The sequence below is a fragment of the Abrus precatorius genome, unplaced genomic scaffold (assembly GCF_003935025.1).
Source record: "Abrus precatorius isolate BTA unplaced genomic scaffold, Abrus_2018 Scaffold4, whole genome shotgun sequence".
Taxonomy (NCBI): domain Eukaryota; kingdom Viridiplantae; phylum Streptophyta; class Magnoliopsida; order Fabales; family Fabaceae; genus Abrus; species Abrus precatorius.
The window spans coordinates 14,745,571-14,768,688 of NW_020874384.1; the positions used below are offsets into that span (position 1 = coordinate 14,745,571).

The 23,118-nt window shown below is 34.0% G+C and overlaps 2 protein-coding genes across 8 annotated transcripts; both read left to right on the forward strand.

Moving 5' to 3' along the window:
* The first annotated feature begins 811 nt into the window (after nucleotides 1-811).
* LOC113864877 (O-fucosyltransferase 31-like) lies at nucleotides 812-6,134 on the forward strand. Its single transcript, XM_027499070.1, has 10 exons — nucleotides 812-1,139; nucleotides 1,232-1,294; nucleotides 1,434-1,515; nucleotides 1,660-1,730; nucleotides 1,872-1,960; nucleotides 2,054-2,257; nucleotides 4,154-4,424; nucleotides 5,071-5,298; nucleotides 5,461-5,658; nucleotides 5,829-6,134. Exons 1-10 carry the CDS (start codon nucleotides 1,011-1,013, stop codon nucleotides 6,036-6,038), a joined length of 1,545 nt encoding a protein of 514 aa, XP_027354871.1. The 5' UTR covers nucleotides 812-1,010; the 3' UTR covers nucleotides 6,039-6,134.
* A 3,015-nt stretch (nucleotides 6,135-9,149) lies between these two features.
* Nucleotides 9,150-18,003, forward strand: LOC113865935 (pyridoxine/pyridoxamine 5'-phosphate oxidase 1, chloroplastic). 7 transcript variants are annotated; one of them, XM_027500755.1, is made up of 14 exons: nucleotides 9,150-9,410; nucleotides 9,502-9,696; nucleotides 9,773-9,811; nucleotides 10,538-10,705; nucleotides 10,829-10,934; nucleotides 11,407-11,573; nucleotides 11,716-11,958; nucleotides 12,146-12,234; nucleotides 12,379-12,429; nucleotides 12,514-12,604; nucleotides 14,130-14,234; nucleotides 14,326-14,396; nucleotides 14,613-14,733; nucleotides 17,635-17,970. In XM_027500755.1, exons 1-13 carry the CDS (start codon nucleotides 9,255-9,257, stop codon nucleotides 14,728-14,730), a joined length of 1,599 nt encoding a protein of 532 aa, XP_027356556.1. In that variant the 5' UTR covers nucleotides 9,150-9,254; the 3' UTR covers nucleotides 14,731-14,733; nucleotides 17,635-17,970. The 7 variants fall into 7 exon arrangements, 3 of the variants coding, with proteins under 3 accessions (XP_027356556.1, XP_027356555.1, XP_027356557.1); XM_027500754.1 differs by having other exon boundaries at nucleotides 9,163-9,410; nucleotides 14,613-14,708; nucleotides 17,635-17,971; XR_003505026.1 differs by having other exon boundaries at nucleotides 9,172-9,410; nucleotides 12,514-13,010; nucleotides 17,635-18,003.
* The last annotated feature ends 5,115 nt before the right edge of the window (nucleotides 18,004-23,118 follow it).

A 23,118-nucleotide genomic window follows, 5' to 3' on the forward strand; every position in this document is an offset into this window, starting at 1 on the left:
ATAATAAACAAATAGAGAGCTTTTGTAAGCATTCTTGATGTGGAACATGTATGATTGAAACAAATTTTAGGAGAAAACCTTCAATCCAATTTGGATTTGAATATGAAGAAGACGTTGGCAATCAAAGTCTATGGTGCAACTCCACCACCACCACCACCACAGGAACACTCCTCACATACCCTCTATCCAACAACAAGAATGCCATCATGTCAGGAATGGTGTTTGTGGCCATGAGAAGGACATGGATCATGTCAGGGATAGTTTCCTGTTTGTGAGAAATGAAGTTAGGCCCAATGATCAATCATGAACTGTCGTTTCGGTCCAATTTAGATTGCAATAAATGTGTTCTCGAAAAATTCTCTTTTGATTGATGTATAAATTGTTATTATTTAATTATAAATTACAATATTAGTAAAAAAAATATATTAATTTTGTAATAACTAACTTTCAAGCCATAAGTGTAAAACTTTGTACTTTTTTGATAATATAAAACTTTGTACTTTATTAATAGATTAAACTTAAACTCATATATTAATAGTCTAAAAATATATAAATATTAGAGTTATCATTTATCCTTAAAAATTATGCCAATTAATTATTATTTTTTATAAATGTTGGGACAGAAATCTAAAAAAGAAGAGATTACATTGAAATAATTTTGGGGGTAACTTCCATTACGTCATATATGATGAAGTGTCTTAAACTTCTTGGAGGTACATCATAACTAATTTTATTGATGTTTTAACATAAATTTCAAAAAGTTGATCTCTAATATCGCGTTAATCTTCATACAAATATTAACCTATTTTTTTAGAAATATACAATACCAACTTGATATGCCTTTGGGCGATAAATTTGATTATTTAGTAGCATTGGAGTTAGATCCCTGAACCTCCAGATGAAGATGAATCCATTGAAGCTGAGGGAAACATCCTCTTCTGGGTCAATTGGGTGCAGAACGCAGTGTTTAAATCATCGTTGAAACTCCTTTATTTGATTCTGAGTGAACAATGAAGCTTTTCAACCAACTAAACCACTCTCAAAAATCCGCTTTCGCTGTGGCTTTCGTGATTCTGTTGCCGCCTTTCATTCCCAATCTTTTCCAACCTCTGGGTCGTGCTTTCCCTTCTATGTTCTCTGTAAGTATTAGTTTTCCATTTTTATTTAACTGTGGCTTTTCTTTGAGAAATTAAAAAGATTGATTTTCGGAATCAATCAATTGCCATTACAGGAGTGGAATGCTCCGAAGCCTATGCACGTGGCTTTGCTAGAGGGTGCCCTGCGACGCCAAAGTGTGAGTAGAGATAGTACATTTTAAATTCTTAATCATAGTTATAATGATAATTATATTTAAATATTAAAAGATTTAGTTAATTTGGCATGCCTTTTCTGTGTAGTTGTTTTAAGATTATCAATTCTTTATTTGTTTTCAGTCTGTTGAACGACAAACTAGTCTTTGGTCTCCCTTGGCCTACCAAGGATGGAAACCTTGTACTGAGCCTCCAAAATCACCTTGTGAGTTCAAATTGTGAATTGATTTTTCTTTTCTTTTTGTTTTATTTACAATTTGACTTTGATTTGTCTTGAAAATGAGGACTGGGTTGTTTGTCAGTAGGGTCTGGTATTTTGCACTTTCCTTATAGTTATAATTTCTTGCAGCGCTACCTGAAAAGACACGGGGTTATATCCAGATTTTTCTTGATGGAGGGTTGAACCAGCAGAAGATGGGGGTACGTGAATGAGTTTGTGTTGAAAGGGTATAATTTGATCTAATATATGAAGTAAAAAAAAGTGGTATTTTAACATGCATCTAATGTCCAAACTTGATCACCCGTCTTATGTAATTCTTCCCTTTCCTCTCTCTTTGAAAGATATGTGATGCTGTTGCTGTTGCTAAAATTTTGAATGCAACTTTGGTGATCCCACATTTTGAAGTGAACCCTGTTTGGCAAGATTCAAGGTATATCCAGAGACAGCTATTTTTGCAATACTTATCTGTTTAGTTTTCAAAATGAGAAGTAACTATTTATGTGAAGTTGTTGTGTTTCTGCAGTTCGTTTGCAGATATATTTGATGTGGACCACTTTATTGATGTTCTTCGTGATGAAGTATCTATAGTGAAGGAGCTTCCTAGTGACTACTCTTGGAGCACAAGGGAGTACTATGGCACAGGCATAAGGGCTACTAGAATTAAAACAGCGCCCGTTCAAGCTACTGCTGATTGGTATATAGAAAATGTGGTGCCTGTACTTCAGAGGTATGCTTATAGCTTGACCTCAGATTCTGCTTTCTCCCCTGTCCCCTCCTCCTCCAATGAACTTGGGTATATTCATTTCTTACTTGGTTAGATACTGTTTCTATTTTTTGTCAATATGACTTTGAAACTTTTGATACTAGTGATGAGAGAGGATTTCCCAGACATAATTGGTATACGTGTTATTTTTCTGTGATATGAATCAATAGTCAGTGAAATGTGTGAGAATGAATGAAAATGTTCTGAGCAATGTTGCATGGTTTGAATTTTCTAGGATAGGGGGAATGAGAGTTATACTGTTTTGGTTTGCTTTTTCAGATAGAATTCTGCTTAGCATCAAATTTTTAAGTATGTGTGACTGTGTGGGTCTATATATATATATGTACAGAGTCATAAAATGGAAATTTCAGTAGAGTGAGATAAGAAATGAATATTTGAGTAAATGAAAATTAATTTATCTGCCCTTTTAGTATTCAACCTATTTTCTCTTTGTATTATAAAGATTTGAATGTGTTCCAATTTTGTTCAGTTGAGGAACTAACAATTAGTTGAGATAACACTTTTTTCTTGCAACTTTTGCTAATTATGGAGTTTGTGAGCCGAAAGTATACCACCAGTCAATAACATTCATTGTCACTAATATAAAGGCCTATATGTGAATGAAAAATTGCAAATTGCTTTAAGATTTTTGCTTCTTCCCCATTTTCTCCCACGCTATCATTGGATATTCAACTGAAAGTTTTCATGACACCCATAATAATATTCTCATCTTCATTTGGAGGCCTTATTGTACCTCCTTACACTGGTAAAGCTAGATATCTAAAATCTAGAAGTGCAAGATAATGCAAAGGGACTGACATCTCTCATTTATCGAGCACAATTTCGTCCATCTTGTCATAATTATCAAAATGTTTGTTTTCTTTCATTATATCTTTTATTTCATCCAGCAAGCTCTGCATCTTTTTCCATATCTCACTCATTTTCAGTCCTTCTCCATCACAAACTTTGATCAACAAATAAATAGGTTTTTGATTGTGATTATATTTTCTATCTCCCTAAAGTTCCTCACTTTTAATAGTCTTTGTAACTAAAACATCCATTTCTTTTGCATGCTCATTTCCTTGTTTTATCAAATCCTTCCATAATTTAATTACAACCATAGTTGCCAAAGTATCTCTACTATCAATAAGTCACTTCTGACAAAATGTGGTGCCAAGCAAATTTAGTTTTTCCCACCTTAAGAAGCCCCAATTTATAGTGCTCTCTAAAATAGCTAATTCTGGAGAATGATTCACTGGACATTTAACAATATTTTTCCTCTCTTATATGCGATACACAACTACTCAAATTATCTTGCAAAATCTTTAAGAAGATTAAGAGTGTGAACAATACATAGGGACCAGAATATATGTTTCTCTACCTTATGTACCTCCCTCCCAGGCTTTGCAATTTGAAACATTGTCTGTGACAACTTGAAGCACATTATGAGGGCCCACCTCTTTGCCCAAAAAAGTTTCAGCATACAAAAATATAGTTCTTCGACTATTTACAGCAAGAATATTTATAAGGGGCTATCATACTATTGGTCTATCCATCAGAAACAATAGAAAACCCTTGAGAATGTCATGTATCTTTGATTGGAAGAGGTCCTTCTCTATGTTTTGTTTACATTCATCAAGTAAAGTAATTCTTGCTTTATCATATGAAGGAGCCTTGTAGCCTTTAAGACCCATGTTTATGCAGAAAGCATGTCACAAAAATGAGGGTTTTTTCACATGTTAAATGGGATCCCATTGGAACATAAACCCTTAATAAATTTCTTATCAACCATATCCTTCTCCTCATTATATTTACATAAATAACTATTTTCAAATGTTGTGCATTTTCTCATTGATACAGTTATGGAATTGCTGCTATTGCACCATTCTCTCATCGCTTGACATTCAACAATTTGCCATCAGACATCCAACGTCTCCGTTGTAAAGTCAACTTTGAAGCACTGATCTTTGTTCCACATATCAAGGAATTAGGAGAGGCCATTGTTCATCGTCTTCGCCACACTTCTAGCTTCAATCAAGCAGAAGGGAATGACTATCTACTGGAGGAAACTGATAAATTTGGAAAACAGCAAACTGGGAAGTTTGTTGTGTTGCATCTGCGATTTGACAAAGTAAAGTCTTCATTTTGGTTTGAGCAGTTTAATGGGAATCAAAGCTTATACATGTAGCTTCATGAAATTCTAGGTCTCTTGTCATTCAAATTTCATTTGGAAAGTCTCGTTATTCAGTTATTGCATTGGGGTTACAATATTCTATGTTGTATATGGTTTGATATGTAGTTACAACTTATTAGACTAACTGTTTTATTTGTTTGGAGTAGAATTGTTGATTAAAATATCCTTAGCATCAAAATATTTTTCCTGTGTTTTAGTGTAATTGTTCGTGCAAATTGATAGTTCATGCATTTGTATTAGAGTAGCCAACTAATACATGCTTGTACATAAAAATATGTTGTAAAGAACTTTTAGGGTAACTAACACTTCAAAGAACTACATATTTTTGCCTGTGTGTGTGCAAGCGCGCATGGTTTCATGTGTTCAATGATATCATTCTATAGTTGAGTACTACTAGTTAACACATGCCGCTATTGAACAAAAAGGATGATTCTGTTGTAAGGACGTTTTCGATTAACTGCAGTTTAATGAAGTGCACATTTCATCTTGGATTTTCTGCAATAAGTTATACATTTTTCAGAGAACTGAGGGTCTTTTTGAGTTTCACGATGACCACGTCTATGATTCCAAATTTCATATGCAGGATATGGCTGCTCATTCAGCCTGTGATTTTGGTGGGGGAAAAGCTGAGAAAATGGCTCTAGCAAAGTACCGACAAGTGCTTTGGCAGGGAAGGGTATTGAATTCTCAATTCACTGATGAAGAATTGCGAAATCAGGGGCGTTGCCCACTGACTCCTGAAGAGATTGGATTGCTCCTGGCAGCTTTGGGGTTCAACAATAGAACACGGCTTTATCTTGCTTCCCACAAGGTTCATTAACAAATGACAGGATGGCTTGTGCTTATGTAACAGCAAAGATTTCATTCTGATTTTCATAGCGATACCGAGTGATTAACAATCTACTAGTTTTTCACCTTTATGGCTAAGCACTTCGTACATAAGCGACAGTCTGAATTGATTATATGGTTTCAGGTTTATGGTGGAGAAGCTAGGTTAGCAACTTTAAGCAAGTTATTTCCTCTTATGGAAGATAAGAAGAGCCTAGTCTCCATGGAGAAACTGGCCAAGGTTAAAGGAAAGGCATCACTATTAGCTGCTGTTGATTATTACGTGAGCATGCAAAGTGACATCTTCATTTCTGCTTCTCCAGGCAATATGCACAATGCTCTTGTAAGCATCATTGTTAAATATTCCATTTGAAACTATTTACGTGCAAGATTACTTACTGTATAGTTTTAGAAGACCCTTGAAGAGCTATAATTTGTTTTGCATTGGCGCAAGAATTGAAGTGAATTCCCAAAATTTATCATTTTAACCAAACGTCTCTTTTGGGTTTATAGGTGGGACATCGTGCTTATATGAACCTGAAGACTATCAGACCAAACATGGCACTATTGGGCCAGCTATTTCAGAATAAAAGCATAAGCTGGTCAGAATTTCAGCGTGCAGTTCTTGATGGACATAAGAACAGACAAGGACAGATAAGATTAAGGAAGGAGAAGCAGTCAATTTATACCTATCCTGCTCCTGATTGCATGTGTGGAGCTTAATAGAAACAAGTTTTGAATTGATCCTAGCTTAATTATGTTTTTCGCTTCTTTAGTTTCTCCCACATTCAATTTTTATATAAAAGTAATAATTATTGTCAATTTCTCAAATTTGCAATCAATTTCTCCATCAGAATTTGAAGTTAATTTACCTAAACCTCTTCCGATTTTATATAGACTAAAAATGTATTTATATTGTAATTAAAAAATTGCATTCATATCAATATTTTATATATGGAGGGCACTACATACAAGAGGAAAATTTATTATTTTCTGTCTATGTACACAGATTTTACTTCAAAATAAGAAGCTTATAATGAGTTTTAAAATTTATTAAATCTTTCTTTTTCATTACACTTAATTTACTGATATGAGATACGATATATGTTTTTTTTTTTTCACAAATTTTTAACTTTTTTACTTCAAAAATTTTATTTTGTTATTAAATCATACTTCATATGGTAACTTGTTACAAGGAGAACATCATTTATATTATAAAACAATTATATTTTTGTTAATCTTATCTGATATTCATCTCTAATTATCAAAAGCTTGAATGTAATGAGGACAAGGTATATGTTTTATATAAGTTGGAAGCTAAAACAATAAAATAATTTACATTTTCTATTTACATAGATAAAATATGGTTTATAATACTTTATATATCTTTAATAAATTAAAACATCTAAATCATATTTCTAATAAGATTATGTTCCTGTACGTAGTTGAGGCATTTAAAACATTAATAAAAGCAAATTATTTTTGGGGAGTAGAGTTTTGTTCATTTGTCTTATAACATGTTCATCTTAAAACTAATTTATCAATGCCGCAAATAGATGTTTTAATATTAATTCTTTTATTAAAATAAAAATTATATAATAATTTGTTACAAATAAATTAATTTACTTGCTTAATATTACAAGTGTGGCCATTTGTATGGCAGCTGTTTCAATATTACATTAATTAGATTATGTAAACAAGTATGATAAGATAAACTATTTAAAAATAATATTAGATGCTAATCTTAAAGTTTAAAACTATATTATTATTATTATTATTATTATTATTATTATTATTATTATTTAAATGTATGTTTAATTGATTTAAAATTTTTAATAATTTATATTGTTGTATAATTATTTTATAACAATTAATTTAATTTTCACTTAATTTTAAAATATGGATAAGTTATTCTTTAATTATTTTTAATCAAATTTCAACTAATTTATATGCAAATTTTGATTTTTAATATGGCATATAAATAACAATTAATCAATAATAAACGCATGCAATAATAAATAAGATATAATATGTCGGCGGAGAAGTGTGTAATGGACTAAAACCACCGACCTACTATATCTATATATATATGTTCCTAAGTCAATGTCTTCTCTTGCTTATTTGTTAGGACTTCTCCTTCTGCCTTTCGCTTCCAACCTCTCTTCTCTCTCCCTCTTTATCTCATGTGTAGCATCTCTCCATTAAAAATAAGAATTGCAATAACCACTCAAAACTACACCAACTAGAAGATGGTGTTGAACCATCAAAAAGATTGTATTGATGAGTGAAGCCAACCAAGAAAGGTTCTTGAGGGCCTCAATTTGACTATAAGAAATCTTTATGTAGGAAATGTGTATGTGGGTCTTCAAATGTGGTTCTTTATATTCTTCTTATCACTAAAGAGAGTTATCTCTTCCTTTCATTTTTTGCAATTGGCTTCTATTCACCTTACATCTTTTACTAATGGGCAATGTAAGAAGTTCCCAATTTTTTAAACATTTGCTTAATTGTTTGTTTTAGGCTTGCACTAGCTGATCTCTTCTTCAGAGAGAAAACATTCAAGGAGTTATGAGTTTGTTTTGGGTAGGCACTTGTTGTTCCTTGCAATGCTTTTCTTGAAGAAAATAATGGTAAAATGGCCAACTTACTCCTCCAAAAAGGAAGCATGTCTTGGGAAAACTAAAATGCATTAAAACCAATAACCACAAAAAATGCTTTGCAGTTACTTTATTTAATTCTTGCTATTGAATGTCACATTTTTAACCAAATACTTTGTGATGGATGTTATACGATAACACTTATTTATTTTTGAAGATCCTCTGTTAACTCAAGTACAATTCCTCCTTCTGCTGGCATTTTTTGCTCCCTATGAGAACAACCAAATCACAGAAGAGGCATCAAAGATTTTAAGAACAGTAAAATAAAAATTTGGAAGTCATTTAAGGGGTTAACAGACCCCACCAATGGTGCCATGTGTATACTTAGTTTGGAAATTGATCAACAATATGCCCCTCTATCTCTATAAATAAGACTCACTTATGAAGAACTGGGAGATTTGCACGATAATCAGCCATGTAATCACAACGGTGCTTCTTAGGGAAAACAATGGTGTAAGGAAAATTTATTGTTGTCGCAAAACAGAACAAAAGAAGGTATTATGAAATAATTATTTAAATCCAAAACATTAATATCCCTCATGGCATTCGGCAGATCTTTTTTTAATGAAACAACATCATGTAATATAACCACTCCATCATATTTTCTTTAGGTGTGTTGGAGTTTAGTTTTGATGGGCAATGGAGGAAAGGGCAATTTTTTTAATCAAACTTTCTAATTTCATTTTTTAAAAATAAAATTAATTTAGTAAAAGATTAATATAAATTTAATGTGTTTATCTTTTACTTATTTTTTATAAACATTATATAATTATTTAAATTAGAAAATAAAATATTTATTTTTCCATCACTTTTCTTTTAAAACTCAACTCTTTTCCTTAGTTAAATTAAACATTTTCTTACAGTTCAAAAGTCAAAACTCTCATTGGCTTATGTTGAGGTTGCATATAAATTTTACTTTGGTTTCAATTTGGAGTTAATATTGTTACATCTTCTGATAGATGTATGTTCTCAAATGTATTTTAATTTCATAATAAAACTTTTACATGCATGGTCATTTTTATATTGCTTGTAAAAATATTTGCTTTAATCACACATTTATTTTAATAATTTCAGCGATAGTCTTAGAGATAAGTATTAGATGGTAATCCACATAATTAAGATTATGATTAATAATTGATTTGATTTAATTTAATGCTTACATAGGCAGGGACAGCTTAAGCTTATGAGATATAAACTGAGGAATCAAACACGGAAGAGGAACATCATCTGCAGTGAGTGAATAGTAGCGGTGAGATGCAGAAGCAGAAGAAGCACTTAATCGATGCTTTCATTGGTGGGAAAAGGAACACGAATAAGAAGCATGACATTGAAATGTCTATCCCTTACCCATTCACTCACTCAAACCCATAATTCACAACACGTCACTACCTTCTCCTCTTCTCTCCACAACCATAACCCTCTCTTTCAGATATACTCCGTAAGCAATTTTCTTTTCCTCTTTATCGAATCAAATCACATCGATGTTTTTCTCTGACATTTTGGCGTTTCTTTATCGAGTTTTGTTTCAGGGAATTCTCAGCTCTCGAATTCGAGCGTTTTCGACCAACTTCAGAGGCGGAACCACACCCACTGCTTCTTCTTCTTTGCCCCAAATCATGGCGAGTTTCGACACTGAATCTGTCACTTACCTTACGCAGCGTGAAGCCGCTGAGATCGATGAGTCGCTCATGGGTCCTCTTGGCTTCAGTGTCGACCAGCTCATGGTTATTCTTCGTCCCACTCTTTGCTTTACTCGTGTTAATGCTTAATTTTCTTAACGCCTTTGGTTCCTATTTTCAGGAATTGGCTGGTTTGAGCGTCGCTGCTTCTATATCTGAGGTATTTGCTTTGCGAGTACTCATCTCAGTTTCCCCAAAAGAAAAATGAAAACTGATAATTACTATGAAAAACAAGTAATTAAGACGAATAGAAGTAGTTATACGTTGTAAATTTATATTATATTCCGATAGTATATGGTTAAATTGGTAATTTATATATATTAAATAATCGAATATATTCACTCATATGTTAAAGGGGTGAATGTTTTGCAAATACAAATGTTACGATAAATAAGGGTATACAAACGGGGTGCAATTAATGCATCTAAAATTATCACTTTGTTTTTCATAGTTAGGGCAAAAATAATATTGGTAGTTGTTTTTTATAAATTGAACTAGAGCTTAGTTAACAATCTATAGTGGCGTGTAGCAGTTGATGCCAAAAATGCTATAGTAGGATACCACATAACGGTCATGGGATGACCGTTATTTGGAAATTTTATATACAAACTAAATAAATTATTCTATATATATATATATGAATGCAAAAACTCCACTATTCAAATTTTGTAGTAGCCTATGGCCATTTGGCACTGCTATTATAGCACCGTGATAGCCTGCTATTGATAACTATGGACCATAGGTAGTATAGCTCAGCCATGAAAGTATTCTTGTTGATGCGTAGTTTACATTAGAATGAGTTATGAAGGAGATAATGCGAAGTCCTGTCTATAAATACCAATGATGCATTTGTGCTTGAATTGAAATAATTGTTTTTCTTTCACAGGTTTACAAACCAAGTGAGTATAGTCGTGTTCTTACCATATGTGGCCCTGGTAATAATGGTGGTGATGGTCTGGTGGCTGCCCGTCACCTGCATCACTTTGGTTATAAGCCCTCAGTCTGCTACCCAAAGCGTACTGCAAAACCTCTTTATACTGGATTAGTTACTCAGGTAGGATGGAACTCATTGACAAAGTTTTGAACCACCATCCTGTGTTTATTGCTCTTGTACGTCACCATTTATTTGTTTGGGTGTGAGATGCTGTGAGTCTCATGTGAAATATTGATGCTGTAGCTTGAAGCACTGTCAATTCCATTCTTGTCAGTGGAAGACCTGCCATCAGATCTCTCAGAAGACTTTGACATTCTATTAGATGCAATGTTTGGATTCTCATTTCATGGTAGGTTACATTTTTTAAAGAAATTGTTTGCAATCCATGCTTATCTAGTATCTACATCATTCTCGCCTATCTTTTGCAAACCAGAGGGATTGAACAACATCCTGCTGCCACTGTTTTTCTGCCTCTAATCATTGTCTTGTTTATGCTACTTATCTGTTTGTTCATGCATGCTTCCTCGTTATTTCAATGCTTATTGTCTCCTCAGAGCTCTTTGTGAGTTGCTCATGGGGTCCCTGGTAGGATCAATATCATTGCTACAATTATGAACGATAACTTGCACCAATCTTTCCAAGTCCTTTCCTAGATGTTGGACTCATTTCACTCAGTTACTTAAATCAAATGGGCTTTTTTTTATTATCAAATAGGCTTTCAATTCACACAGTTTCTGAATTCCAAACTACTCCATGGGTTTTTGAATATATAATACCATTTAACTTCACTTATTTCACTTTGTTATATTCTAATTGTCCAGGTTCTCCAAGGCCTCCTTTTGATGATTTGATCCAGAAACTAGTCTCTTTGCATAATCATAATCAAATTGGTCAAAAACAATCAGTTATAGTGTCTGTAGATATTCCCTCTGGGTGGCATGTTGAAGACGGAGATGTTGATGGTACTGGCATTAAACCTGATATGTTGGTATGTTTCTCAGGGGTCTATCTGTTTCGTTATTTATTTCTTTAAACGTCTAAATTTAGATATAATAACCTCCGATATTATTTTAATGTAAATTGTGTTTCTATTGAGATACCATCCCACCATTGTACTTAATGTTTTGTAGGTTTCTTTGACAGCCCCAAAATTATGTGCAAAGAAATATGGTGGTCATCACCACTTTCTTGGAGGTAGATTTGTTCCTCCTGCCATTGCAGAAAAATATAAGCTTATACTTCCACCATATCCTGGAACATCCATGTGTGTTCGAATTGGAAAGCCTCCACAAATTGATATTTCAGCTTTAAGAGAGAACTATATCTCTCCAGAATTTCTGGAAGAGCAGGTGGAGGCTGACCCTATTAATCAGGTATATTTCATGTAAAACAATACTAGTTGTTGCAGAGGAGTTGTTCTTCCTTTTCCTTGTTGGTGGTTAATCACTTTGATACTTTGCCATGATGTATTTGAGTTACCTAATCTGAGTATTTTGAGGACTTAGATTTTAATGGCTTTGGATACTTGCCAATCTACTATATTCTATTTGTTATCTGCAGTTTCGTAAATGGTTTGATGATGCAATGGCTGCTGGTTTGAAGGAACCAAATGCTATGGCCTTGTCAACTGTAGGGAAGGATGGACAACCGTATGATCTGCTTCTCTGTTTTTTATTTTAAAATGTTTGCCTGAATATCAGTGGGTCCTGTAAAATGAATAACTCTTGTACTTCTGGATAATGTATAGTATCTGAACTGAAATTTCCTAATTATTCTACTTCATTTGGCTGCAGCTCATCACGAATGGTATTGCTAAAAGGCTTGGAAAAGGATGGATTTGTTTGGTTAGTAGTAATCATTTATTCTTGTATTAGAACTGTTTTGGCAAATGGTTATTTGTGTTCACCTAATTCAATTGCTTTGCACAGGTACACAAACTATGAAAGTCAAAAGGCATCTCAATTATCTGAAAATCCACATGCATCACTTCTTTTTTATTGGGATGGTTTAAACCGGCAGGTAATTGTTGTTTTAATTCTAGCTAGCCAGCTACATCTTCAGATTGATTTATTCATACATGGAATTGATGAAGTTAATTTTTCATGCCAAGGAGCATCTAGCCTTCTCCTTGGAAACCTTTGGTGCAGCATGTCATAATGTACCTTCCTAGGAGGCAAAAAATGAGAAGTATATAATATTTGATAGTTAGAACTCCTGAAAAGACTGTTTAAGATGTGGATGAATAAAATTCTTTCAGGTGGTATAACATAGGGAATTAGAATATCTACTTTCAGTATCACCTCTACTTTTGGAAATCTTGACAAACAACAACAACAACGACAGTCTTATCTCACTAGGTGAGGTCGCCTACATAGATCACATGACGCCATTGAGCTCGGTCAAAAACCAAATCTTTAGAAATCAGGTTAATCAAAATGTCTTTTTTAATAACTTTTGGAAATCTTGAGTTGAAGGAATTTGTTTTGATGATATGTCTACTTTCTTTTCATTTTTTGGAAGCTTAGATAGACAAAAATTGATTTTCTATGTTAATGAGTCTTGTTACAGACAGGTAGAAGTCTTTCTTAGTCATGAAATACTAAGCAATACAGACTAGATGTCTAATGTGTGATAAATGCATGGTGTGATGTTTGTCTCCTTGTCTTTGTTATACTCTATCTTTTATTTAACAAAATAAATCCAGATTGATCTTAATATGGTCTGTGTTTTATTTTTTCTACTACTAGTTACATTACATTTGAGAACTTAACACTGAAGAAAACTAGCTGTTCGTAAACCTACCTGCTTTTCTTGTCAGGGAGTTTTTTCCTTAACCTTCTTAGTTTTTCTTTACATGTTCTTATCTTAGAAACTTGCAAAAGAAGGGTGAACATTAATACTTGTCTGCCATACGAATTGAAAATTTGATTTACTATTATTTTGCATTTGATGACTTATTTTACATTGGTGAAGAAATAAAAATGTATTTGTTGTCTTACATACTATAAATTGTAACTTCACTGAAAATGTATTTACAAAAAAATCAATCAAAATGGTACATTATTACTTCTTGTAAGCAAAGGGTCTGCTGCAAATCAACATTTTGGTTCGTTACTATTTTAGAGCAGTTTAATACTTATTGTACCTATTTCACATGAAGAATCCAATTTCTTGTATTACTTCTTGTACATGCATCCAGTTTATACTGCAAACTTCATGTCACTATGCATGTTGGAGGCACGCCACATAACTTATTGATGATCATAATATTTTAATACTGTTGGGTGCTGATTTGGAAAATATGAAGCAGGTGTAATTGACTTAGTCTGATTTCCTAGGTCCTTTTAGTTGGACCAGCTGTAATCTTATTTATTTATGTTCCTTTAAGGGATTATTTGTATAGGAAAAGTTTTTTTTTCCCTTTCTATTTTAGGCTCCTAAATTTGTGGACAGTTTTCATTATTTATTTCTTCCCTGTAATTCATATTTGATTAAGGAATGAAAAAACATTGTCTATTCCATTTTTATTATTTTCTTTTCCTAGGTACGAGTGGAGGGGTCTGTTCAAAAAGTCTCTGATGAGGAATCAGAAAAGTATTTCCATAGCCGTCCTAGAGGAAGCCAGATTGGAGCAATAGTCAGCAAGCAGGTCTATTTCTGCCTCACTTCAATTAATGTAGTTGTGACATGTGGAAATGATATGGTATGTAAACTTACAATTTCAATTTCTTGATCATTAGAGCACTGTAGTGCCTGGTAGGCATGTTCTTTATCAAGAGTACAGAGAGCTGGAACAAAAATATGCGGATGGGTAAGTTGTGCTTTTAACTCAAAGCTATTTGTGAATTCTGATGAAATATGTTAGTCCCATGAGGTGCTCAATAATTCCACGTCTACCCTTGGCTTGAACATGGAAGTTTGATTAGCTCACTATCTCATTTAGGCATGAGGTCAATAGTCAATACCCATTCTTCCATTTGTTAAATCTAGGGTAGCTTGAAATAATACTGTTATTATCTGCTTGCAGAAGTTTGATCCCTAAACCTAAGAACTGGGGAGGATACAGGCTAAGACCACAACTTTTTGAGTTTTGGCAAGGACAGCAATCTCGCTTGCATGACAGGTGGTTGCTCTCCAGATTATGATAGGTTACTTGTTTTCAAATTGCTTTTTTTAAATGGATGAAGCCAAAAAGTATGTACATAATGACCTTTTAGTTACGTATATTAGGCTTTCATGCTACTGTTTAGGTTCAAGATCTATGTTGTATGTGACATTTTAATTGGTCTGTACACTAGTCTGGCTGCTTGGTTATGGTAACGTTATTTAGTAATCTGCCACATCTACTACAGTATTATAACATTTTTAATTTTAAAACTTGTTATCTACTATTTTCCCTTTCAAATTGGGTCCCTTAATTAAGTTTATGAGGGTTGTGTTGAAAGTTATCACTCATAAAGTTCTTTGCTGCATCTTTCTTACTCCATTAGCCATTGAAACAGCCTAAAGATTGAACCTTATGAGTTACTTAAAATTTGGGTACACTCCTTGACGGGCAATTAGTTTTAGGATTTTAATTTTAAAATTCCTGTTTTGATTTGGATTATTTATTATTAGGGCTTTTATCCTATTTTGGATTAAGTTATTTGAGTGTCGAATAGGGTTATCTTGTTAGGGTGTTTTGTTACGTTTGATGTGTAAATATCCATATAAACAATAGAAACCTAGTACTCCCTCTTATTGTTTTTATAAGGTACTTTTTAGAAGGTTTTAATGGTTCATTTTATTAGGCACTTTATAGTTTTTATAAAGCATTTATTATGTTGTTCATTTGTCTAAGTAAATGGAGTTGGTGGGACTGGGAACTTAATTAAAATCAACAAGGGTAAATGTTGATAGTGTGGTTAAGTACAATGATATTAAATAAGGTTAAAATTGTCATGTTATAATAATTAAAAAAAATCAAGGAAATTAATTAATTTTAACTATTTTTAGTAGTTTGTGTAATTTAGTTAAAATGTGCCGTATAAGGACTAGAAGCAGTATTTTATTAGGAAGAAATAGGGATAAACCTCAATTACAAAGATTGAGCACTACAAAACTTGAGAGTCTGTGCCTCGGCTGCCACCCTTCCCCTAAGGCCCCTAATCTCACAAATGACAAGCTACCTCTCCCTCTCAGCCCCTCTTCTTATTTATAGGCAAGATGCCCGATTATTTCTAATTACCAAAGCCAATATCTCGTTCCTTAACAGATACTAACAGATGCTAAAGATATCTAACACCCTTGAACATTCATCTTGTCCTGAAGGTGAAGAGCTTGTGATAACTAAAGAGAATCCCACTGGGACCCACTATCTGAAGTTCCCTGTCAACATTATCAGCCAACATCCTCCTCTTTAACACCAACCAAGGAGTCTGCACACCTTGTAATCTCCTGGGACAACCTTGTGCACAACAGTACCAGGATCATTTGAATCTGCAAAACTGTTCATGACTGATTTGGGCTTGGCCCCTGTTCCCCCTCCCAAATACCCACCTCTGCTTTTGGGCTACAGCAACTATGTTCTCCCTGTGGTTTGGGCTGGCCAGTAGGTCAAGGAAGCATCACACACACCCATCTCACTGCACCCTCATCCCGCTGCTTTTGGTTGCAACTGCTACCAACTTGCTTGATGTTTTCCTTCCGTTTGCTGCTGTCTCTGCTGGAATAATGTTGCTGTTTTGGAGTTGTAAAGCGGCATGCAAAACAGCCATCTGCTTTACCTTCATCGCTGCCACTTCAATAGCATTGCCCCCCATGTGAGTGATACTCTGTTAAGTTGTCTCCAGCGAAGAGGGTTTGGCCAGCCCCCTGAGAACCGGAATTCCATCATCACTCTGTCACTGTATCCATTAAGACTGCAACCCATTTCTGATTACTGTTTTCCACCCATGTTCCCTTCTCAAATTTGTTGTCCATAGTGATTCGACAGACCACTCAAACATTGCTGCACAATAGGTCAAAAACCACTTCCAACCAAGACTCTCAAATTGTCACTTGGGTTGTTTTTATCTGTATCCCGTAAAACCTCCTCCTTTACTATAGAGTCTCGGTGCCTTTGTTCCTTCTCCAAAATCATTTGACCAGGTACATCCTCAATTATATCTAGCGTAGTATTTGTTTCTTTCACTTTTCTTGCTTCAGTGTTCTCTGTTTGTCCTCCCTCACTGTTATTCTGGTTCCTGATCTTCAACCTTCAACCCTTCATTTCCCCTTCTATCTTCTTGCTCCCCAGATTTCAGTTCCCTTTCTTGGTAGGAGCTGGCATATCCAGATCATACTAAGGCTGGAATTTCTTGAGCACTGCCCTCTATAATTCTTCTTGTGATGCCTTAGGTTTACTGACTCCCCACTCGATATCAATCATAATTTGTTTTCACAACCAATTACTGCTTCCCTTCTTTTCCATCATGTTGAAGTGCTGTTGGATTTGAATCAATCATCTGTATGCATCAATAATGTCACGAATGTACTTTCTTCATTCTTGTTAAACCCTGAATGCTTCAATACACACTACTCACAGCTACAAAGATTGGAGCACTGGTACCATTTGATAGAAACTTGGTATCTTATTAAGGTAAGACATAGGAATAAACGCCAATTACAAAGATAACACTAAAGGAACTTCAATGGTTTGCACCTCCTTTCCCTAAGCCCCGAATTCTTGCACAAAATGATAGCTACCTCTCCTTCTCTCAACCCCTCTTCTTTTTTGTATGCAAGTTGCCTTATTTCTTGTAATTATCTTGGTCCAACTAGCACCCTTCACTAACCATTACAAACAGATATCTAACACTAACAGAAACATTTCACATTCCTTTCTGCGTAATAATGAAATATTTAGACTCCTTTTAAAAAATATTATTTGAAATTCTAGTTAAAGGAGTATGATGCCCTACAAGAGGAGTACTCTAGGCATATCAGTTCTGTCCCTGAGGAAAGCTCCATAGTGTTGGGTAAATTTTCCATTAGAGGTTCCTGATATTATATGCATGTTTTATTTACAGGTTGCGATATACTCCCCATGAGATCAATGGACAACGGCTGTGGAAGGTTGAGCGATTGGCCCCTTGATCACTTATATTGTTTCAATATCTCAATATGTGAAAAATAAGGGAATGAAATTCTTTCTATATCTCGACCTATTTTTTCTTTTTTGTGCTATTTCTATTTTTATATGCTTAGTATTGGTTTTTCTTGGCATTCTAAGTAGAATTGATTGCAAGTTCTACATTTTAAGTAAAAAGTTTAATTGTACTTTGCTCTCTTTAGTTTGAATTATGCGTGATTTTTGTTCCCTAAGTTTTTTTAATCTAATTAAGTCTTTGTATTTTTAACATTGGGCAAATTTAGTCCCTCATTAATTTTCTTCTACTTAAAACTGTCGAATTTTGATTTTCTATTCAAATTTTGAGGTTTGTAATGGGATTGAAATGTGAAATCATTTTAGAATTTTAAAAGTAAAAAAGTTAGCGAATAATTATTTCAAAGTACTTGTACAAGATGTGAGATAAGGGTCTCGAGGGAAAATTTATTTACTTTTAAGAGAAATTTAATATTGTGGTTGGTCAGTTTTAAATAGAAGATAATTTAATTTATTCAATTTGTAAAGATTCAGAGTAAATAAAGAAAATTTAGGAGTGTTAGGTAGAAGAAAAATTTGAAAATAGGAAATTTCGTAAGTTCAAAAAAATAATTAAGAACCAAAATTATATATAATCTAAACTAGAAGGATTGTAATTAAATCTATGTAAAATTTTTCAGAACAATGAGCCATGGCCTACCCAAAATTTGTAAATTTGAGATTGGGTTTAATTTTAAGTCCAAGAAAAGACAAACCAATAATATTGAAAGAAGATTGGGAAAAGCAGTTCAATTGAAATAATTTATCATAAGTAACTAAATCAACCATGATATATGATAGCTTCAATTAGTCGCTTGAACTATATTCATTTCAGAAATGGTAATTACGAAACGGTATCGATTATCTTAGACATGTTCTGTAAAACATAAACGATAAGAATGATCTGATTATTTTTCTTGTATTTGTTGTTTAATGTTGCTTGTATTGTTGCACAAGTTGAGAAGTTCATTTTTCGTCTAAATCTAATTATGGTCCCTCGGATCCAAAAGTATGAGATATTCTAAGATAATTGTGACATTCGTAAGTGCAATACGAGCTTTGATTCTTTAGAAAGACGAGGTTTGAATATGACACTTTTGACTGACTATTAAATAGTACCTCTTTGGTAATAGGAAACTTTATTGGGAGATCCTAATTAGATCAAGCCCGATCATCAAGGCTGAGCTTCTTGCCAGTTAAGTGTACTTTTTCTATAAGCATCCCAAATTGAAGGGTGAAAGTGCAGTATATTTGCTGTCTGCCTATACCCAATATCCTACCTCCATCATCTATGCAATATGATCCTGCAGAAATAGAACAAATAGTTTGGATTCCTTTTCTTAAGGTTTGAGCGCAATGCCTCTACCAAAAGTTTGGACTCTTCCTGAATGAACTTTTATTGATATCATGGTAGCATTGATGTGGTTAAGGTCGATCATGACCAAACTGGGCTCCACCATCGTTATAAAACTTGCAAATTTCCTAACTTTTCAGCGTTCCTATCCTCCTCCTTTTGACCAAGTTGAAGCTGATATCTGACAATCACGCTGCTTTATCCAAGGCCAGTTTTATTTAAGCCGAATTGACCCCTGACCTGACTGACGATGCCACCTTCTTTCAGAAAGAGAGGTTCAATGAGTGCTATTTCCATCTTAACATGCTTTTGTTAAACTCACAGTGCACTGTTGTTACTTGTCACGCTTGAAAGATATAGATACCGACATGTTGAGATGGGACGGAGCTAAATTAGGAGTTTGAGAGTTCTAATTATTCTAAAGGAGAAATGATTGGAGTGGTCTTTCCCCCTCTTTCCCATCATGCACCAAAAGAAAAGGTTTTAATGGGATTTGAAGTTTTGTTCTAGAATTCCCCAAGTGGGGGAGCTGTTTGATCGAACTGATGAGTAATTAGCATTGGAAAATAACTGGTTAGTGGTTCTGTTTGAAGGACAATTTAACAAAATATGACATCAACATTAAGCCTAAGACTCAATGCAACCATCCATGGAGGATGACCCATTTGTCAATTTTGGAGTAGGGAACTGGCCCCCCACGGCCACCAAATTAAGTATTCCTATTAACATTCTTAAAGGCTAAGGATGTATTTACTTTTTTGTACATGTACTATACGTATATTATACAGTGGTAGAAAGAGAAGAGTTTTTTATCTAGATAAGCCGTAGGAGAAATGGAAAAGAAAGACACTATAGACGTATATTGTAGACTTAAAAAGTATAACCCCGTTTATTCCCAAAAATAAAAAGTTTTCTACATTGCACAAACACTATCTTAGTTTCCAGTTGTATTTAGGAATGGACAAAGATACTGAAGCACAGGGAATGATGCTACTTTCTTTTTTGAAAACTTTTTCTTTAATGGTTATCTGTATTATGATGAACCTTTTGAGGGACTAAAATTTGCAACTTATCTAAAAAGATTCCGACAATCTGACTTGACTGCTGTCCTATGAGCGATTTATTGATTTATGTATTAGTGCATGTCTCATCCCTTCAATTGATGTCATATAAATTAATGGTGCTGAGATAGTTCTTCCTTTGTTATGTATTTCTGCCAAACTAGAAGCACATTGGACCTTCCCAGAGAAAACCTCCTAAACAAGATTGTTTCTTTCATTTATGGACATTTGATATGGCAGTGTAAGCATCAAATGGAAAATTAAGGGCCAGAAAAATCCTGTGATTTTTTTGGATCAAAGACAGTTGACTCCAAGAAACATTAATTCGGTCGTGGGCGAACCTCAATTGAGGAATTGTCAATCTAGATAATTTTGAAATTCAGTCTAAGAAATTCTCCAATTTTCTAGCTCAGTATATTATATATAATTCCATGTGAGACCTTTAAAATAAAACCCTTTATGCAAAAATGGTTAGCACTTAGCATATACTCCTCAACCGTTTGTATATAAGCACGGATGGTATAGAGGAGCTCCTATTGGTAGATAAAGTTATGCAAATTTAATATAAAGCGAATGGAAAATCATTTTATTATGGAAATTCAACCAACTTTCCCTCAACACATAGGTGTGCAATGTTAGTATACAAAATATTATAGATAGAAATCTGCAGTGCATGGCTTGACTCTTTTGCCGTATACATGAAAATTCAACCAGCTTTGCTTCAAAAGCCGTTGCTTTGATCATGGTCTATAACCCATATAAAACGAGATGTGGGTTCACTTGGGAAAAAGGCGAAGATCCATCCTGGAAGTGGTGTTTGAAAACAGTGCGATTAATATAAACTTTGTTTCAGGTGAACTACATTAGTGGAAGAGCTTAATACACTGATATAGTACAGTACATTATACTTAAGTGGTTGACCTTGTGCTTAGATCAGCCATAAAATGTTATTAACACACAAAAGTTGTGAAAAACCCTTTTGGCTTCCTTTCCCTACCAAGACACCGACACCAACCATGGCCACTGCCAAGCAGTTATTGGCTTCCTTGTTTGATATTTTGTACGTTAGCTTCTTCGTTTTGCCCCTTCATTATTTTATCAACCATGATATCATTATTGATAAAATGCATGATTATAAAATATCTTAATATACGCAAAGCTATAATGTATCTCAATCCATTGCCGTACACATGGCCCACATACTTTAATGATCAAAAGGTCGGCCAGACCCACATGGGTCCTCACCAATTAGCCCAAAGAACCTCAACTTTTTACAATTGCAACTCATTATAATTATTCTTGACCCAAAGAAAAAAACTCATTATAATTATTATTATTTGTTACCATCATTGTGTATGCGTGCTTAGCAAACAGTATAATGCATGTGATAACCAGATCGGTTGCGTGTTTATACATTATTCTTTCCATTCGGATCGTGTAATTTGATGAAATTTTTTTATTGAAAAAGTGATGGAATGGTCTGCGGAATGCCCAGTGGACAAGGCACGACCATAATCAATAGTCTTTCAACGCATCGGAAGGCTACAACCGAAACAAGTGTTGGGGTGAAAGGGAATCGTCCCCGCCTAAGGTCATTCATTACCAATTTTTATTGGTTGTCATTCATTACAACTCGTTTTTTCTCTTATTTTCCTTCTTTTCTCACTTTTTCCCATAGGATCAGGGTAGTGATGGCTACCGGTAAAGAATGACTAGTGCTATGATTAGTTATGCCTGCATTTACCTTTACATCGAGTTAAAGACTATAAATTTGGTAAATTTCATGTTCTGTGCCTTCATCGAGAATTTGCTTTAACATAAGGTGAAAGTAAGAAATTACTACTTTTGCTGTTGTTTTGATAAATTAATATGAAATTTATACCTCTAATAAATTACACATTTTAAAAAAAGTAATTAATATTATCCAAATAATATTCATTCTATAAATCACTTTTCACATGCAGGAACTTAAAATAAATTTATAAAATAAAGGTCATCTGAAATAAAAAAAATTATAAATGCTTAATTGTTTGCCATGGGGAGACTATTTCCAACAATTCCCATCATGAGCAAATATGGATGAGAACTGAGTGTTCCTTTACTGTCTATGTTCAGCGCATAAGCTCCTTATCCTTAGCAATGCAATGTGATTCATTGAAGGAGGTGAGGGTCAGAGACATAAAAAGGAAAAGGGTAAATGGCTAAAAATGCAAAGGGGGCAGTGTAGGAGAGAGCAGTGGGAATTGGCAATGGTCCACTTGGTGCAGCAGAAAATGGTTAGACAAGAAAGAAAGCCAAAGCTTTGCTCCCCATCACTCGTTTATTTGCACAGTCAGATTCCACTTTGATGTTAAGTTTACTTTTACCATTCTGCGTCATGTTAGATTGAATATCAACAAGAAGAAAGCAAGCAAATATATTTCTTTCCTAATAATGAGAGAGAGAGAGAGAGAGAGAGAGAGAGAGAGAGAGAGAGAGAGGGAAAGAGGTGGAGACAACCCATCAAATTATTGGCCCCCTCACACCATGTGGAATTGATTCACACTGCAACTAATAAACCTATTTGTCATTGTGAATTAATAAAGTTTTGTGTCCAAGATTATTGTGCTGTGGACGAAAAAACCTAGCACGCTCCTCATCACAAACCATCACCCCCCTCAAACCCATTAATTATTGAATAAAATATTGTCCTCTCGTTTTAATTATTGATATTTGTAAACATCAAAATTTAATTTTTTAATTTCGTAAAATTTTTACACTGAAATAAAGTGAACGACATTCTATAAAGTTTAAAATTAAAGATTTTACAAAACTTAAAATTAAGTGACTAACAATTACAATTTCAACGACTATCATACTTATAATCGATTAATGTGCCTTCACAGTCAATTTATCATTCACATTCAGATAAAACGAAGAAAAGCATACAGTCCCAGTAAGTGTGTTTGTATAC

What these genes read in the sequence shown, in the direction of transcription:
- LOC113864877 (XM_027499070.1), top strand. Translation starts at nt 1,011, where the DNA reads ATGAAGCTTTTCAACCAACTAAACCACTCTCAAAAATCCGCTTTCGCT. An exon ending in TGAGCCTCCAAAATCACCTT is followed by an intron (nt 1,516 to 1,659) that starts GTGAGTTCAAAT and finishes AATTTCTTGCAG; the next exon opens with CGCTACCTGAAAAGACACGG. An exon ending in TTTATCTTGCTTCCCACAAG is followed by an intron (nt 5,299 to 5,460) that starts GTTCATTAACAA and finishes ATATGGTTTCAG; the next exon opens with GTTTATGGTGGAGAAGCTAG.
- LOC113865935 (XM_027500754.1), top strand. Translation starts at nt 9,255, where the DNA reads ATGCTTTCATTGGTGGGAAAAGGAACACGAATAAGAAGCATGACATTG. An exon ending in TCAGTGTCGACCAGCTCATG is followed by an intron (nt 9,697 to 9,772) that starts GTTATTCTTCGT and finishes TCCTATTTTCAG; the next exon opens with GAATTGGCTGGTTTGAGCGT. An exon ending in GAGCAATAGTCAGCAAGCAG is followed by an intron (nt 14,235 to 14,325) that starts GTCTATTTCTGC and finishes CTTGATCATTAG; the next exon opens with AGCACTGTAGTGCCTGGTAG.